The 16,750-nt window shown below is 45.5% G+C and overlaps 1 protein-coding gene across 1 annotated transcript in view; it reads left to right on the top strand.

The window, feature by feature from the left end:
* Slc15a1 (solute carrier family 15 member 1) overlaps nt 1–16,750 on the top strand; it is a 44,637-nt gene that overhangs the window by 17,060 nt on the left and 10,827 nt on the right. The window contains exons 6-17 of the mRNA XM_037208316.1: nt 2,356–2,455; nt 2,668–2,758; nt 5,162–5,245; nt 7,340–7,422; nt 8,266–8,352; nt 8,827–8,916; nt 11,207–11,251; nt 11,367–11,399; nt 11,483–11,571; nt 12,589–12,670; nt 13,668–13,787; nt 15,191–15,337. Coding sequence (XP_037064211.1) covers nt 2,356–2,455; nt 2,668–2,758; nt 5,162–5,245; nt 7,340–7,422; nt 8,266–8,352; nt 8,827–8,916; nt 11,207–11,251; nt 11,367–11,399; nt 11,483–11,571; nt 12,589–12,670; nt 13,668–13,787; nt 15,191–15,337 — 1,051 coding nt within the window. The remainder of the gene's footprint in view (nt 1–2,355; nt 2,456–2,667; nt 2,759–5,161; nt 5,246–7,339; nt 7,423–8,265; nt 8,353–8,826; nt 8,917–11,206; nt 11,252–11,366; nt 11,400–11,482; nt 11,572–12,588; nt 12,671–13,667; nt 13,788–15,190; nt 15,338–16,750) is intronic.

Consider the following 16,750-nt stretch of genomic DNA (forward strand, 5'->3'; position numbering starts at 1 on the left):
TCCCTGCAGTCTGACTCAGTAGACTAGTTACAAAGGTTGCTTGTTTGCTTTCTGTCTTTTAACACAGCATCAGCCTCCCATGTGCTGGATCATATGTGTGCATCACTGTTCTCTTAGGGCTTCTATTGCTGATGAAACACCAGGATCAAAGCAACTTGGGGAGGAAAGGGTTTATTCAGCTTACATTTCCACATCACTGTTCATCACAGAAGGAAGTCAGGGCAGGAACTCTAACAAGGCAGGAACCTGGAGGCAGGAGCTGATGCAGAAGCCATGGAGGGTGCTGCTTACAGCTTGCTCCCATGGCTCACTCAGCCTGCTTTCATATATATATTTCAGGACTACCTGCCCAGGGATAGCACCACCCACAGTGGGCTGGGCCCTCCCCCATCAATCACTAATTGAGGAAATGTCCTTCAGGCTTGCCTGCACCCGATCTTATAGAGGCATTGCCTCAATTGAGACTCCCTCCTTCCTGATGACTCCAGCTTGTGTCAAGTTGACATAAAACTATGTGACACAGCTGATCGCTTGTGAACTTGACACAGAAACACATCACTGTTAAGCCACAACCTCCCCTTCCATATTCATCCCCAAGATCACACATTCATATGAACATTACAATATAAAATATTCCAAAATTTCAAAGTCCCTCAGTCTTTAAAAATGTAAACTCTTAAAAGTTCAGTCTCTACACAGAGAAACCCTGTCTCGAAAAACCAAAAAAAAAAAAAAAAAAAAAAAAGTTCAGTCTCTGGCCAGGTGTGGTGGTGCACACCCTTAATCTCAGCACTCGGCAGCAGAGGCGGGCAGATCTCTGTGAGTTCGAGGCCAGCCTGGCCTACATAATGAGTTCCAGGACAGTCAGAGCTACATAGTGAGATCTTGTCTCAAAAAAAAAAAAAAAAAAAAAAGTTCAAAAATCTCTTTAAAATATCCAAACTTTCTTTTCACATTCAAAGCCTTTGTAGAACTCCAAGATCTTTTTAAAGGTTTAAAGACTGATTTTGTTCCCTGTTTGTAGTTCGGCTTCCTAGTGTAGGGGTAAGCCATCTCGTGGGCTGTAAAGATGACTGACATTTAAGTTAGTAGCTCTAATGCCCACGTCTCTGACTTTCCTGTTGAACACATTTGCGCCCAGAGGACAGTCATCCGTGCCTGACGCTTGGGCCCAGAGAGGGCAGTGTTGGTGAGGGCATGGACACAGTGGGCAGCACAGACTACCAGCTCTGAGCCAGGCTCTCCCACAAAACAGCCAGGTCACCCTGGAGAGGCCCCCACTACACATGGAGGGGGGCCAGGACTGGAGAGATGGTTCAGGGGGTAAAGTGTTCGCCATGCAAGCCTGGGAACCTGAGCTCAGACCCCCAGACCCAAAAAAGTGGGCATGGCAGCATGCATCTGGGGGAGCAGAGACAGACAGACAGACAGACAGACCCTGGGGGCTTACTGGCCAGCCAATACAGCCAAAATGAAGAACCCCATATCAAAGAGAGACCTCGCCCATGTAATGTTTAAATAGTTTAAGCAACACTGGCAGCCAAGAGGATACTTTTTACAGAAGCTGAGGCTTACCGTGCCTCGCTCCTAGCAAGACTCTAAAATCACAAACGCTATGGTTTCCCCTTTCAGACAATGTCTAGGTCAGCATACAAAGTAATGAGCACTGTGGTGGCATTTTCATACACGCGCTATTATACTTTGTCTTAATTCTGCCTGCTGCCCCATGATTCTTTTTAATTCAGGAGGTAAAATGCTTACAGATAACCTGGAAAATAACAAAAATAAAATTAAAATAAATAGTCCTTAGTCCCACAACATATATGCCATTAGTTCTGTTCTTTCCAGCCTCTCCACTGTAAGCAAACAGAGAAGCTCATAGTTCCTAGCCAGAGGTCTGCTTTGCAATTAAATCATGTTGCCAATGTCATTATGACTCCATTTTGATTGACACAAGACTTAGGCTTGTTCGATTGGAATTTTTGTCTGCATGTGTGCTGAGAACTAAACTGTGTATACTAAGCATTTACTCTACCACTGAGCTATGCCCTCAGCCCCTTAACTAATATTTCATGCACTCATTCTTTTATTAAAAATGATAAGGCTACCCTAAAGTCCATATATAAATCTTTGTTCAGATTTTAAGCTATTTTCAGTTTCATGGGTGATAAATGATTAGACAAAGATGGTGTTGTTTTTGTTCAACGCTCACAGCCTCTGTTCTGGTGCATTCCCTTCTCAATGAGACTGAACCTCTATGTGATTGCTGCTGCACCTGGCCTTGTAGGGAGACAATGGGGGAGGCTCCTTCCTCTGAGGACCTGTCACCTTGCCCTTAAACTGCTCCTTTCCCAGAGCACTGTCCATGATCGGCCTGGTCCTGATAGCCTTTGGTACAGGAGGAATCAAGCCCTGTGTGTCTGCATTTGGTGGCGATCAGTTTGAAGAGGGCCAGGTAAGAACGTGAACTCCAGGAGCCCCATTCATGACTGACACAGTCCCTAGTGACCACAGGGCTGGAACGAGTCTGATCTCTGTTCCGCTCTCTTTTAAGATACTTGAAAGTAAGATGCTAACCGAACTAAGTCAGAGGTGAGCTCAGCTCCCAGCTTCATCATCTCCCATGATTCCCAACAAATGCCATAATCTAACTTTGTTCTATGACAGGAAAAACAGAGAAACCAATTCTTTTCCATCTTTTATTTGGCCATCAATGCTGGAAGCCTGCTCTCCACGATTATCACTCCCATACTTAGGGGTAAGAACCATCTAGAAAGAACTTGGGTTTTCTCTTTCTAATTACGAGAAAGTCGGGTAAAAAGGCCAAGTCTTCCAGGTGTGGTGGCACACACTTTTAATCCTAACACTGGGGAGGCAGAAGCAGGTGGATCCCTGTGAGTTGGAGGCTAATCTGGTCTATACAGAGAGCTCTGGCCCAGCCAGAGTGAGACCCTGTCTCAAAACAAAGGTTAAGTCCTTGTCTTGGTTTTATTTTGTCCCTTTTTCCTTTAATGGCCAAGCTACCACACATGCTGGGATATTTATCAAAATCTAAACTGTAAACTTTCTTCTACACTTTACCTGCTTCTAGTCTCTCTTGACTTCCTTATTCGAGGACCACTGGAGACTCCAAGTCACCCCCTTCTCACACCATTGATTTTCTAATATTAGACATTTTACATGGGGAAAGATATTGTCCACAGCAATGTTTGAGAAGACGTAGGGCAGGCTATAGTAGACTTTTGGCTCTTTGCTCTTTACTCCCCTGTGGTGGTGTTTCTGTGAGTTGGGAAGAACTTAATGGGCAAGGTTTGTCCTTTGGTTTCCAAAAGAAATACTCAGAAGTGTGAGAAGTGGCTTATGCTTCTAATCCCAGCGCTTGAAAAGTGGAAGCAGGAAGCTATAAGTTTGAGGCTAGCCTACGCTCTACAGTGAGACCCTGCCTCACAGAACCAGGGCATGTAAAAAGAAATTCCCCAGGGCTGGAGAGATGGCTCAGAGGTTAAGAGCACTGACTGCTCTTCCAGAGGTCCTGAGTTCAATTCCCAGCAACCACATGGTGGCTCACAACCATCTGTAATGAGATCTGGTGCCCTCTTCTGGCCTGCAGTCATACATGCTGTATACATAATAAGTAAATAAATCTTTTAAAACAAATTTCCCAAACCAGAGAAATACCAGAGAGGAGTATCAGTAACTCTCAACACAACCCAGTCTCTTGTGTTTGTTCACACTCCACTTAGAGCTTGTGAAGTTTCCATGCAGAATGGAAGGTTTTCCGTTATTTGGACAGACTAACAAAGCTGCAGCGCCTTCGGCTGAATCTGGCTAAATTGTGAAATTAGGGTCATGGTTTGAAGATGCCAGGAACTTAAGCCCCTCTGAATTTGGTTTTTATTCGTGAATTATGTTCCCTCGCCTCCTCTCCTACTTCCTGGTTCTTTGGAAGAATGTACAATGAATGTTTGAATTACAGAATGTGTCAACAGTGTAACTTCTTAAAGTAAAGTCGTGACTGCACACACATAATAAACTGAACATGTGACAAGGTTCCTACCACTTCATTAGTGACAATCTGGGGAACCACAACCCCTCAGACAAGGATTTGGTTGACAGTGCTTGAGGGCCAGGGCCTTCTGCATTGTCAGGAACGGGACCAGGTGTACAGTCATGAGTGGGAACACTTACCCAACTCCACTTCCCACTACAGGATTTTGAAACATATACTTTAAGATAAGACCAGAATTCCTGTTGGATCCAATCCTTCCAGAAGGCTCCAACATCCCCCTGAAAGTGTTTGTGGGAGTCCTCTGTTGCCTTTACAAAGCCTTAATGCTTTTCCCCACCAGTCTGAGGGTCTCCAATCTCTGCCCTCAGTCAGAGGTGGCAAACTGCAGGTCACATCCAGGAACCTGCATACAGCCATCATTTAGCTCTGACTGCGTCCCCTGTGGAGGGAGGGTCCAGGAGTTGTGACCAAAGCTAAGTGAACCCCAAAACAGTCGCTGTCTGGCCCCTCCCAGCTCGTAGCTGCCACACTGACAGGACACTCACAGTATTGAATGGTAGTGCATTTGCCTTAATTCACTGAGTCCCACGTATTCGAGTTAGAACGCCCAGGCCACATTTGTCTCCACTAGTTATAAAATTCACAGACAAGGGGCGGGTGAGGTAGCTAAGCAAGGAAAGGTGCTGGCTGTGAGTCCTGACAACCTGAGTTTGAGTCCTAGACCCACACAGGGGAAGGAGAGAATGGAATCCTGCAAGTTGTCTTTTGACCTCTAGATATACTCCATCTCTCTCTCTCTCTCTCTCTCTCTCTCTCTCTCTCTCTCTCTCTCACACACACACACACACACACACACACACACACACAGAGAGAGAGACAGAGACAGAGACAGAGACAGAGGGAGAGACAGAGGGAAACAGAGACACACAGACAGACAGACAGAATAAATGAATATCAAAATTTAAAAATGAAATCCATAGAACAAGCTATGGAGACAGTTTGCTCAGCTGGCAATGACATCATTAAGGCAAACAGCTAAGTCCAGAACATTAGCAAAAACATCGTGGTGTAATCAGGGAAGGTTTTTAGAAATGGGAACAACATACGCATTAGGAAAAAACTTGATGCCTTTTCATCATTATTTCTCCTCAGTTCAACAATGTGGAATCCACAGTCAACAAGCTTGTTACCCACTGGCCTTTGGGGTTCCGGCGGCTCTCATGGCTGTTTCCCTAAGTGAGTAGTAATCAGCTGAACTGACACAAGCCCATGCCCAGGGCAGGACCCATATTATCATGGCTAATTGTTTTAAGTCCACGTACCAAGTTGCAATGAAATGTATTGTGAAGACCTGCATTGGATGTTTGGCATGCTCTCCCTCTAGGAGAGGAGAAAGTGGAGTGGCCACATTCTGAGGGAACTAGGGTCCTAAAAGGGCTTAGGAGGAGAGGCACCAGCTGATCTGGACATTAGATTTGAGGCCATCCAAGCAGATGAGGGGAGGTGATGGGGTCGCTAGCTTAGTTAGCTCAGGATTGAAAGTGTCTATTGTTGCCAATGTGAGTCAGCTGCAGCTTGGGTAAAGAAATCTGGTTCAATGGCCGTTGAACACTGCTGCTAGGACCTAAGTTCCCATTAGACATTATCCCAAAGGTTTCTACTAGACCTCCTTCCTGCTAGGAGGAATGTATGTTCATAGCAGTTATATTTATTTGCACATGTGTATTTTATACCAGTGGCTATATTTCTTTTTTAGATTACTTTTAACTAGTATGCAGAATGGCAAGTTTCATTATGATGTTTTCATACATAGCTATCATTGTATCTTTGTATCTTTTCCATGTTCACATCCCCATTACCTATCCTAGTCCTTCCTCATCCTTTTTGCTGCTCCCTAGATAGATGGATGGATAGATAGATAGGTAGGTAGGTAGGTAGATAGATAGATAGATAGATAGATAGATAGATAGATAGATAGATAGATAGATAGACAGACAGACAGAATCTAGATTCTGCATATGTGCATTTGTTTTGAAAGTTAGTGTGAGAAGAACCTGCCAGCAGTCCCTCAGACCTCCACGGCTTCTTCACCTTTTCCCCGGGTTTTGTTTTCAGGTCTTACTGGTATCAAATAGAACCTTTTTTTTCCACCTCTTTTTCTCATATTGAAATAGTTTTACTGTGTTTTTTCCTTTATGTAATCACTTTCCTTGCCCCTTTTCAACATCTCTTTTCTCCGATAATTCTTCAAAGATGGCCATAGTCTTCTAAAGGACTAATGTATGCTTCTCTCAATGCTGAATAGAAATAGGCACTTCAGGTAAATTCTCATTTAGTCTGTATAAGTCATTCTTAAGAAAAAGAGTCTATGTCTTTGTATGAAAGAATTAAGACCACAGGCACCTACAGCTCTTTCAGGAAGTTCTGGGCTTGAGTTAGGCTTCCGTTTGTCAAAAGTTGAAAGGTTAAAATGGTGACTGGCAGAGGGGAAAGCTGCCGCAGCCTGCTGGGAACCATCACCACCCGCGTTTGTAAGGACACTGGGCATGAGCCATACAGGACACCTCCAGATCACGAGCCTGGTGAGACCCGAGGGCCTTAACAAGGAGAAGCGAGTGATCCATTAATGCTCTTCAGTTATCAAGTTGTAGCATCGGGTGACCTGGAAGCCTAATGTAGGAGCTCCTGCAGAAATGCTGTCTTTGTGGGCCATTTTCACAAGATGCCTGTTGTTCACAAGCTCCACAAAAGAGTAATAGCCCCATTGAAATGGTTCTCTCATTTTTATCAAAGCAGCTGCAGAGACAATTAATTACAATCCTGCTTCTGTACAGTAACTGGGGGTGGGAGGGGTGGGGATTCCACCACTGATGATTAAGTAAACCTTTCAACAGATTAAATCCCTTTCTCCTGAATATTAAGAGCAGGAAAAAAATCCCTCCTGCTATTGCAGCCAAAAATATTAGCGCTGTATTTATTGTCTTTGTAGAATAATGTATTCCTATGACATGCAAAAGCTCCTGTGCCTTGGTCTCCTTTAAATAACTAGGACTTGTGTTCAAATAGCTATGCTGAGTGGCTGGGAGTCTCCTTTGGGGGTGGGATTGACAGACAGCATTAGGCTGTGGCATTTGTATATGGCAGCACAAGCATCCTGCTCCCCAGAGGCTCTGGTGGTTGCTATAATCAGCAGCAGTTCTTCACCCGTGAGGCAGGGAAGCAATTCTGTATGCAATCCCATGCTTCCGGACAAGGGGACGATGCAGGTAAGTGAGCCTCTTTCAGACCGCCCCGAGCTCTGGCAGTGACGCCTCTCCCTGCCCTGTGCAGTTGTGTTTGTCCTTGGCAGTGGGATGTACAAGAAGGTCCAGCCCCAGGGCAACATCATGAGCAGAGTGGCCAAGTGCATCGGCGTAAGTGCCCTCTCCCCTCCCCTCCCCTCCCCTCCCCAGCCCCGCCCCTCTCCTCCCCTCTCCCCTCATTAAATCACTCCAGAGCTTTCCTCTGCCTTCCTCCTCCTTTAAATCAAAGTTCAATTCTAAAAAAGAAGAAAAGCTCAACAAAGTTTTGATTTTTCCCTTTCAGATGATTTTTTAGGGTACATGGTGTCTTTTCATTATACAACTTACCAAATAGAGCCAGGTATTGGTGGTGCACACCTTTAATCCCAGCAGAGGCATGAAGGGTCATGAAGAAGGCAGAGGCAGGCATATGTCCGAGTCCAAGGCTAGCCTGGTCTACAGATTGTGTTCCAGGACAGCCAGGGCTGCACAGAGAAACCCTGTGTGTGTGTGGGGGGCACTTTTATGTATTTTGTTTTTACTTGTTAATTGGCTATTAGAAAACTTAATACAAATGTGCACATGAATTTAATTTCTATTGAACATGCTTTTCTAGACAGGCTGGGGAGTAAATTACTGACAATGGGGCCCCAACACAGGCATCTGGGTTAGAAAGAGACCCTTGTATGTTTCAGTCAATGTGCCTAGTGTCTACGCCTAGTGTCTGCGCCTGGTGTCTACGCCTAGTGTCTATGCCTGGTGTCTACGCCTGGTGTCTATGCCTGGTGTCTACGCCTGGTGTCTACGCCTGGTGTCTACGCCTGGTGTCTATGCCTAGTGTCTACGCCTGGTGTCTATGCGTTAAACTGAGCCTTCTTTTCTCCCATGTTTGTCCATCAAAAGAGAATTCACTGAAATGTGGTTTTCTGGTATAGTTGATTCTCTTTTAGATTTAATTTTCCTTCCTTCCTTCAGTTTGCCATCAAAAACAGATTTAGGCACCGAAGCAAGACATTTCCCAAGAGAGAGCACTGGCTGGACTGGGCTAAAGAGAAGTACGACGTAAGTACCATTCCTGTCACAGTGGCCCTGGCTGCTCCAGAAGGCACAATGCGGAGTGTTAGCTTCATGGGCGACACCCTCAACCGTGTCTGCCTAGCACTTGCCAGCACGTGGAGCACACCTACGCACCGTTGCTTTAAAAAGACCTTAAGGCAATGGTTATCATTGATCATGGACCACCAGGAGCCTGTCATAGCTGTTCACTTGGGTCGTCTTCCATTGCGTTGAACAGAGAAGAGCTGGGGGGGGGGTAACCTTGAGATTGGCATGTAGTAAGCTCTGGGGGCCGGTCTCCTAAACAGCTGTTCTCCCTCGTGGCTTCACTTGTTCAGAATGTTCGGGTTTCCTAGCTAAACCTGTGGCATGTTCTTTAGACTAAACAACCACTTCCCAGCTTGTCCCCAGATACAAATGTCCCAGCTTCGCAACAGGGCCGCAACTGCTGCTGACTCTGGCTGATTTGTCCACCCCCAGGAGCGGCTCATCTCACAAGTTAAGATGGTCATGAAGGTGATGACGCTGTACATTCCACTCCCCATGTTCTGGGCCTTGTTTGATCAGCAGGTAATGTCTCTTGTTTCATCAGTAGGTGGTGAGTGCGGCCGCTCACCAGGCCACACTGCATGTTCAGCTCCTAAAAACATTCTATTCCGGTTTCTTTTTCGTATTTTGCTGATTTAATTGTTGCATCATATTTAGTTTACTGGCTAAAACATATCCTGAAAGGTTCCATCCACGTGTCTACTGTGAGTCAATGGAGAAAATAAGGTTTGTTTACCTAGAGTAACCCTGGGGAAATGTCCTCAGAGCATCTGGGACCCCTGCCAATCAGAACCCAGGGCAGAGTCTGTTCTACTGACCCAGTATGATAGAAAGGTATTGCCTCTGAGGAGATGTGTGGAATGTTCTACTTAAAGGGGCTTGATGCAATTCTCCTACTTTAAAATAGAAAACTTGAGCCAGAATACAGGGTTGTAAATGACTGGACCCAAATCCTCCTACCTAAAGCAGGTGTCTGACCAGACTAGACTTGTGGCTTTGTTCTTTCTTTTTTTATTGTTGAAACAGTCCTACACTCACACAATGTACTTTGATCATATCCATACACCATTACCTCCTTCCAGCTGCCCCCAGTCCACCCCACATCCCTCTCAACTCCATGTTCTTCTTTATTGTTGTAATGATAGCCTGGTTCCAGTTAATGTTTCCCATATGCACAGAGATGGAATATGAGGCCATGTGTAGGACACACATTGGGGTCTACACAATCATGTCAGAAAACCCAGTGCACAATACTCACTAGTCAGACAAGGAGACACTGTTTCTTCGAGAGACTGTGAACAGCTATGTGTCACTGTACAGACAGGACTAGTGGAAGGGTGGGGGACCCCTGCAGAACATTTGAGCATGTACACATCTCCTTCTGTAGCACAAAGTAGAGAGCATCCTGGTAGAACAAAGGAACCACCTCGAGTATTAGGTGAGAGGCCAACTGGGATCAGACTTGCACTAGAAAGGCAGGCATCCCTGGCAGCTGGGTGACTTAGGCTCGGAACTCAGAACCCTTTCTAACATGTTTGTCCTGACCACCCACCTCTGTTGTGAGGCCCATTAGACATTACATACAAGGCCCTCAGTGACTGGTACGTACTAAGAACTCAGCGCAGCTCTGCCCCTCCCCATGTCTTCCCCATGGAGTTGATGGATTTCCATTGATCTAGTGAGTGTTTAGTTGGCCATAAAAATCATCACATCTGCTGGGCAGTGGTGGCGCATGCCTTTAATCCCAGCACTCGGGAGGCAGAGGCAGGCAGATCTCTGTGAGTTTGAGGCCAGCCTGGTCTACAAAGAGAGAGATCCAGGACAGGCTCCAAAGCTACACGGAGAAACCCTGTCTCAAGAAAAACAAAAAAATCATCACATCCCATAAGAAACAGATGAACTGCAATTAGGCTGCCCAGATTTAAGGTTACCACTGCCTTTGTTAGAAGCATTTAAACACCCTCTCTGGTTTTCAAAAGATGGTTCTTGACTACTGTAATGTTCTAGATACTGACGCCAGCACACATAGAACACAGTGGCCCCATGAATTCACCCTGAGAGGTTGTACCGTGTATTTCATGCAGCCTTGTGCTTTTGTGTCTGTAGAGTAACAGTCTTATTAAATAAGAAACACAGAGCAAATGAAGAGTTAAAAGCCCAAGAGGTCAGAGCAGTAGCTAAGAGCTGATACTAAAACCCTTTCTTACCCTTCTCTGCCGCTGCCATCCTTCCCCTCAGAAAGACTTACTTCCTGTGTGTTTGTGCTTTTTATTGACTTTCTATTCTGCCTTCTCATTGGTTCTAAACCCAATCACATGACCTCCTCGTCACTGCCTGTCTGTACAGACCTCGGGTCTTCTATGGTTGGTATTGAGATTAAAGGCGTGTGTCTCCATGCTGGGAGTATCCGTGAACACACAGAGATCTGCCTGCCATGTGATTGGGATTAAGGGCGTGTACTACCACTGCCAGACTTCTGCTATGGCTTGCTATTAGCTCTGACTTCCAGGCAACTTTATTTATTAACATACAAATAAAATCACATTTCAGTACAAATAAAGTATCACCATATGTGTCCCCTGAGGATAGCTACGTCCCAGGCCCTTCATGCATCCCAGGGCAGAGTGAGGTCTGTTGGTATACAACTGGTCTCTGTCTTCCTAGTACTGTGATGGAACCAAGAGGCCAACAGGTTGTTCATGACAACTTCGAATCCCATAACATTTCAGTCATGATTAGAAGGTTCAATGGTGGATTATCACATTAAATAGCCACATGCCCCCATGACACAATCCGTGTGTTCATTTTTTAGGGCTCCAGATGGACGCTGCAAGCAACAACCATGAGTGGGAAGATGGTAAGTTTACCTGTCATAGTCCTTTCTGGTCACCTCTTCTTTTGTCCCTTGGTCCCCTTTCTCCTTCCCTTTCATGGCATTTTTTTCCAGTAATATTTTGCCTCTTCTTTTTTAGGGAGCCATTGAAATTCAGCCAGACCAGATGCAGGTAGGAGAAGATATTCAGGTCACTTTCCAGGCCCCAGTGCTCATAGAGATAACACTAACAGCCCCCCTCCACTTCCTCTGCAGACGGTGAATGCCATCCTGATTGTCATCATGGTCCCCATTATGGATGCTGTGGTGTACCCTCTCATTGCAAAATGTGGCCTCAATTTCACGTAGGTAGCTGCTTAATTTGGGTTGATTGAGATGCTATTGGTTCAGAGTTTTGCTCTGCTTCCAGAAGCGTCTGCCTAGATCAGCATTTCTCAACTTAGGGGTCACGACCTCTTTGAGGGTCGAACAACCCTTTCACAGGGGTTCCCTAAGGCCGTCAGAGAGCACAGCAATTCCTATGATGACTCAGCAATATGACAGTTATGAAGTAGCAATGCAAATAATTTTATGGCTGGGGGTCACTGCCACATGAGGAACTGTATTAAAGGGTTGCAGTGTTAGAAATTTGAGAACCACTGACCTCAAGGATGGGACATTTATTTATTTTATTTTTGCAGTACTCGGGATTGAACCGAGGGAATTTCACACATGCTAGACAAATGTTCTTCTACTGAGGCAGAAGCCCAGGCTTCTTTTTCCTTTCTATTTTGAGACAAGGCTAGCCTTGAACTCACAGTGCAGCCCAGGTAGGCTCTGAACTGTTTGTATGCATTATTTCTGAAAATGCTCTTTAAAATAAATCAAAATGCTATTAATAGAAGCCTGAAAAAAGCTGATAATCAAGGCTCTCATCATGTATATACATGACAGAGATCTTAGTTGTGAACATAGGATTTCTAAATGTGATAATACAAACAAGGATTCTATTTGCTCTCACTAGCTCTGGCCACGAATAACCACAGAAAGGGACTCAGAGATGGCTCAGTAGTTAAGAATGCTTACTTCTCAAGCGCATGGACCACAGCATCCACATGAAGCAGCTCACAATGCCTGTAACTCCAGCTCCAGGGGATCTGACATCTTCTTCTGGCCTCGAGAGCATGCTCACATGCATATGTACATAACTCACATAGGCAAATGCACACACATAAATAAAGTCCTGAAAGAGTGGCAACCCTGAAAGTGTCTTTGCAGGGAAGCAGCTGGGATGGGCGACGCCGCCGCTCATCCTTTGGGGCTCACTCTTGGCTCGTCTGGGTGAGGAGGGCTGATGTTCACTTCCCTCTTGTCCTCTCCAGCTCCCTGAAGAAGATGACAGTTGGGATGTTCCTGGCTTCGATGGCCTTCGTGGCGGCTGCAATTGTACAAGTGGAAATTGATGTGTGTGTTCTCCTGGGCTCTCCGAGCTTCCTTCGGGGCTGGGAGGACTAAAGGAGACTAGGGAGATCTCCCCATAAACAGTAGGGAGGCTGGGGGTGGGGGCACTGTGCATGGCAGGGCACAGGAGGCCCTGGAACCGATGGGCGGACTTCATTGGTTGGAAAGACGGCATAAGCAGCTTCCGCCTATGATACAGTTTCCATAGTGGGAGATGAGTTCATGGAGTTGTTCTGCACTCTTTGGTGAGAAGAAGCTTATCATTCACAGACAGGCACTTCAATATACACCATCCTCTTCATGGAAAAACACATTTTGGATTCTAATATATCTACTAAGGGCCAATTCCTAAACTAATCCTAATACCTGTTGGGTGCACTTTCTCTAAACCAGCCCAATGCTGCCTCCTGGAGATAAGACTTCAGTTCCAGAGGCAAGGAGTATGTGATACACAAAAGTAGAAGGGAGACTCTCTCTCTCTCTCTCTCTCTCTCTCACACACACACACACACACACTTCATGGCAGTGAACATACATAAGTGAGATTTCCCATCTCAATCATGTCTAAGCATGCAGCCCCAAACACTTCTCTTTGCTGTGGAACCCGTACCACACAAACTTCCAGAAATTTCCCATCGTCCCAAACGGCACCTCTGTGACACTCGGAGCTGATTTCCTGATTTGTCTCTCCAAGGCCCCCCGGCAGGCACAGTTCCATGGTCTGTCTCTAGGATTCTGCTCCGGGATCACATGATCATAGTCATGAAGCATTTATCCTTTTGTGGTTGGCTTCTTTTATAAAGCCCTCAAGGCTCACCCACCTTAGAGGATATAAAAAAAAAAAATCCCCTTTGTTTTTAAGGCTAAAAAACCTTCCATTACCATGCCCAATGTAACCAGTAGGCTTGTCCAGGTGTCTGTCAGGAAAGTGACTCCTGAGCTAGGGTAATAGTGATCATCCATAGGAGTCCTCACTGTTGATTTCCTTTCTTTTTCTCAGAAAACTCTGCCAGTCTTCCCTGGAGGAAATCAAGTCCAAATCAAGGTCTTGAATATCGGAAACAATAACATGACTGTGTATCTTCCTGGAGATACTGTGACACTTGAACAAATGTCTCAAGTAAGTGAGAGGCAGTGGGGACCCCTACTTCATCTTCTCGGCTGACTTATGACATAACTCAAAGGAGCTCTCCTTATGGGCCCTTGTATAAGATTGAAACATGTCCATGTTCACCTCATATTCCTCTCTAGCCCAATGGGCCTCTGACTTGAATGTGGGTGCTCATCACCCTGGTACGCTGGAGAATGCAGACTTGCTCTGTAGACCAGCAATCCTGCATTTCTATAACTTCCCACATGCTGCTGCCATAGGAAACTACGGCTCCACATCAGGGAAGGTCCGCGGTCCCAAACAGGACTGACAGGATCCCCGAGGAGATGTCCAACAGTCTCTATAGGCCGTTCTTTGTTGTCAGGAACTAAGAGTGTGCAACTGGCATTTCATCTACGGAAGCCAGAGCTGCCGGCACTCAGCCTCCATAGGGAGCATCATCTGTCCTGGTATACACAGTGCCGACGCCGAAAACCCTACTCTAGAGGTCATGGTCCTTGAGTCTGATCACATGGAGAACCTTGAGGTTCATCCTGACCCCAGTGATGCGGGTTCATCAGCTCTCATCCCTGACCCGCCACCGCTGGAGCAGTGGTGTTAGAAGTCTGACTCCTGGTCGTCAGGGCGCCCCATACTGATCTCACCAGAACCGTTGCTTTTCCTCTGGTGGTTTTGTTTCATTTTTGTTTTTGTTTTGTTTTTTTTTTAAAGATTTATTTATTTATTTATTTATCTATTTATTTATTTATTTATTTATTTATTTATTTATTTATTTATTTATTATGTATACAGTGTTCTGTCTGTGTGCCAGATCTCATTACAGATGGTTGTGAGCCACCATGTGGGTGCTGGGAATTGAACTCAGGACCTCTGGAAGAGCAGCCAGCTCTCTTAACCACTGAGCCATCTCTCCAGCCCCCTCATTTTTGTTTTTGTTTTTGTTTTTTAATGTGTATGGGTGTTTGGCCTGCATATGTGCCTGTTTACATGGGTATGCCGGGTGCCCTCAGAGGCCAGAAGAGGGTGTCGAATCCCTTGGAAATGGAATTACAGGTGGCTGTGATCCACCGTGTGGAGGTTGGGAATCAAACGTAGCTCCTCTGGAAGAACAGCCACTTAACGGTGGAGCCATGTCTCCAGCCCCAGTCCCTGGGACTGTTCTTTACATAGGACTGTAAGTGACTTCACAGAACGTGTTTCCTCAGAGCAAAACAAAATTAGAGACTTTAGTGAACAGTATAATCCCTGTGGCAATACAGAAAGAGCTGTGTGGCAGTGTCCTTGGGGATGGGAGGCCCAGTGTTTAGTCTCTACAGGGTGTTTTGGATGTGGATGAACATGGAATGCCATGTAACAGTGTTCAAATGCACAGAGCTGACTCTGCCCTCCCTCCCCGCACCCCACATCTCCAGACAAACAGATTCCTGACTTTTGATGTAGACAAGCTGACAAGCATAAACGTGTCTTCTCCTGAGTCCCCAGTCACTGCCGTAACTCATGACTTTGAGCCAGGCCATCGTCACACCCTTCTAGTATGGGCCCCCAGTAATTACCTCGTGGTAAGTAGTTGGTACTTACAGCTTTCTCTTGGCTATTTGCAATATTAGAGACGCAGCTTTTACATTTTTTTAGATTTTATTTTGTTTGAATGTTTTATCTGTATGCACATTGTACACCGTTTGGGTACCTGGTGTCTGAGGAGGTCAGAAAAAGCATCAAATCTCCTGGAACAGGAGTCATAGATAATTGTAAACCACCATGTAGGTGCTGGGAACCAAACCCAGGACCTCTGCAAGAACAGCAAATGCCCTTAGCTACTGAGCCATCTCTCCAGCCTCAAGGCACAGCTTTTTATGGGCGTGACATTGCTGTATCTGTATAGAGTACCATATCAGGCAACCTTCAAGTTCGTCTTTCTTCAAGAACACAAGTCATTGGACTTCCAGTCAAGGTTTGGCTGGTGGGTAATAAGGCTAACTATTAATAATGATTTAAAAAGAAAGCTAGGAGCCAAGTGTGGTGCTCCACACCTTTTTTATCAGCTCTTGGGAGGCAGATGCTACCCTGGACTGTTAGCAAGGCCCTTCTGAGATGGGCACAGCGTCACACACCTCTAATCCCAGCACTCGGGAAGCAGACACGGCAGGATCTCTTTGAGTTCCAGGCCAGTCAGAGCAACAGAGTGGGATCCTGACTCAGAAAAGCAAAAATAATAAAAAATTGAAAGGCAAATAACTAAAAATAAAACTGTTTGTGTTGTGATGAGTGTGTGCCTCTGCTTATGTGTGCATGGACTCTCTCATGTACATGTGTAAATCACATGGGTACATGTGCACATTCTTAGAGACCTTTTTGAGATAAACTGACTAACATATCTTTATTTGTATTAATTTTTAAATGTGCACTTAGAGTAGCCTTACAAAAATATGGTATGTATGTCAAATACGAGGAATGAAATGCATTTGACATATTTGTAGACAAAATGCAGATGTGTCATTTGGTGCATGGAGAGTGAAGGTGTAGTTGAATAAAGGAACTTCAGTCAGTCAGTCAGGGGGATTTGAGTGAGAACACATAGAAAACTCAATGTGCAATTAACGTTATTGGCCATTTGCTTAATTAGGAAGCTGCTGAGTGGCTTGTCCAACCAGGAGTGTCCAGCCGTGGTCCACACTCCCCACAGCAGCTCCCAGCATGCCCCAGCACAAATGTACTTAAAGTTATAAGATTTTATTTTGCAGTGATTTTCCTAATTCATCTGTGCGGTTCTCACACATGAACTTTGTTTGTTTGTTGGTTTTGGTTTTGGTTTTTCGAGACAGAGTTTCTCTGTGTAGTTTTGGTGCCTGTCCTGGATCTCACTCTGTAGACCAGGCTGGCCTCAGACTCACAGAGATTCGCCTGGCTCTACCTCCTGAGTGCTGGGATTAAAGGTGTGCGCCACCACCGCCCAGCATTACACACAGACTTTG

Source organism: Peromyscus leucopus, chromosome 9 (genome assembly GCF_004664715.2).
Source record: "Peromyscus leucopus breed LL Stock chromosome 9, UCI_PerLeu_2.1, whole genome shotgun sequence".
Classification (NCBI taxonomy): domain Eukaryota; kingdom Metazoa; phylum Chordata; class Mammalia; order Rodentia; family Cricetidae; genus Peromyscus; species Peromyscus leucopus.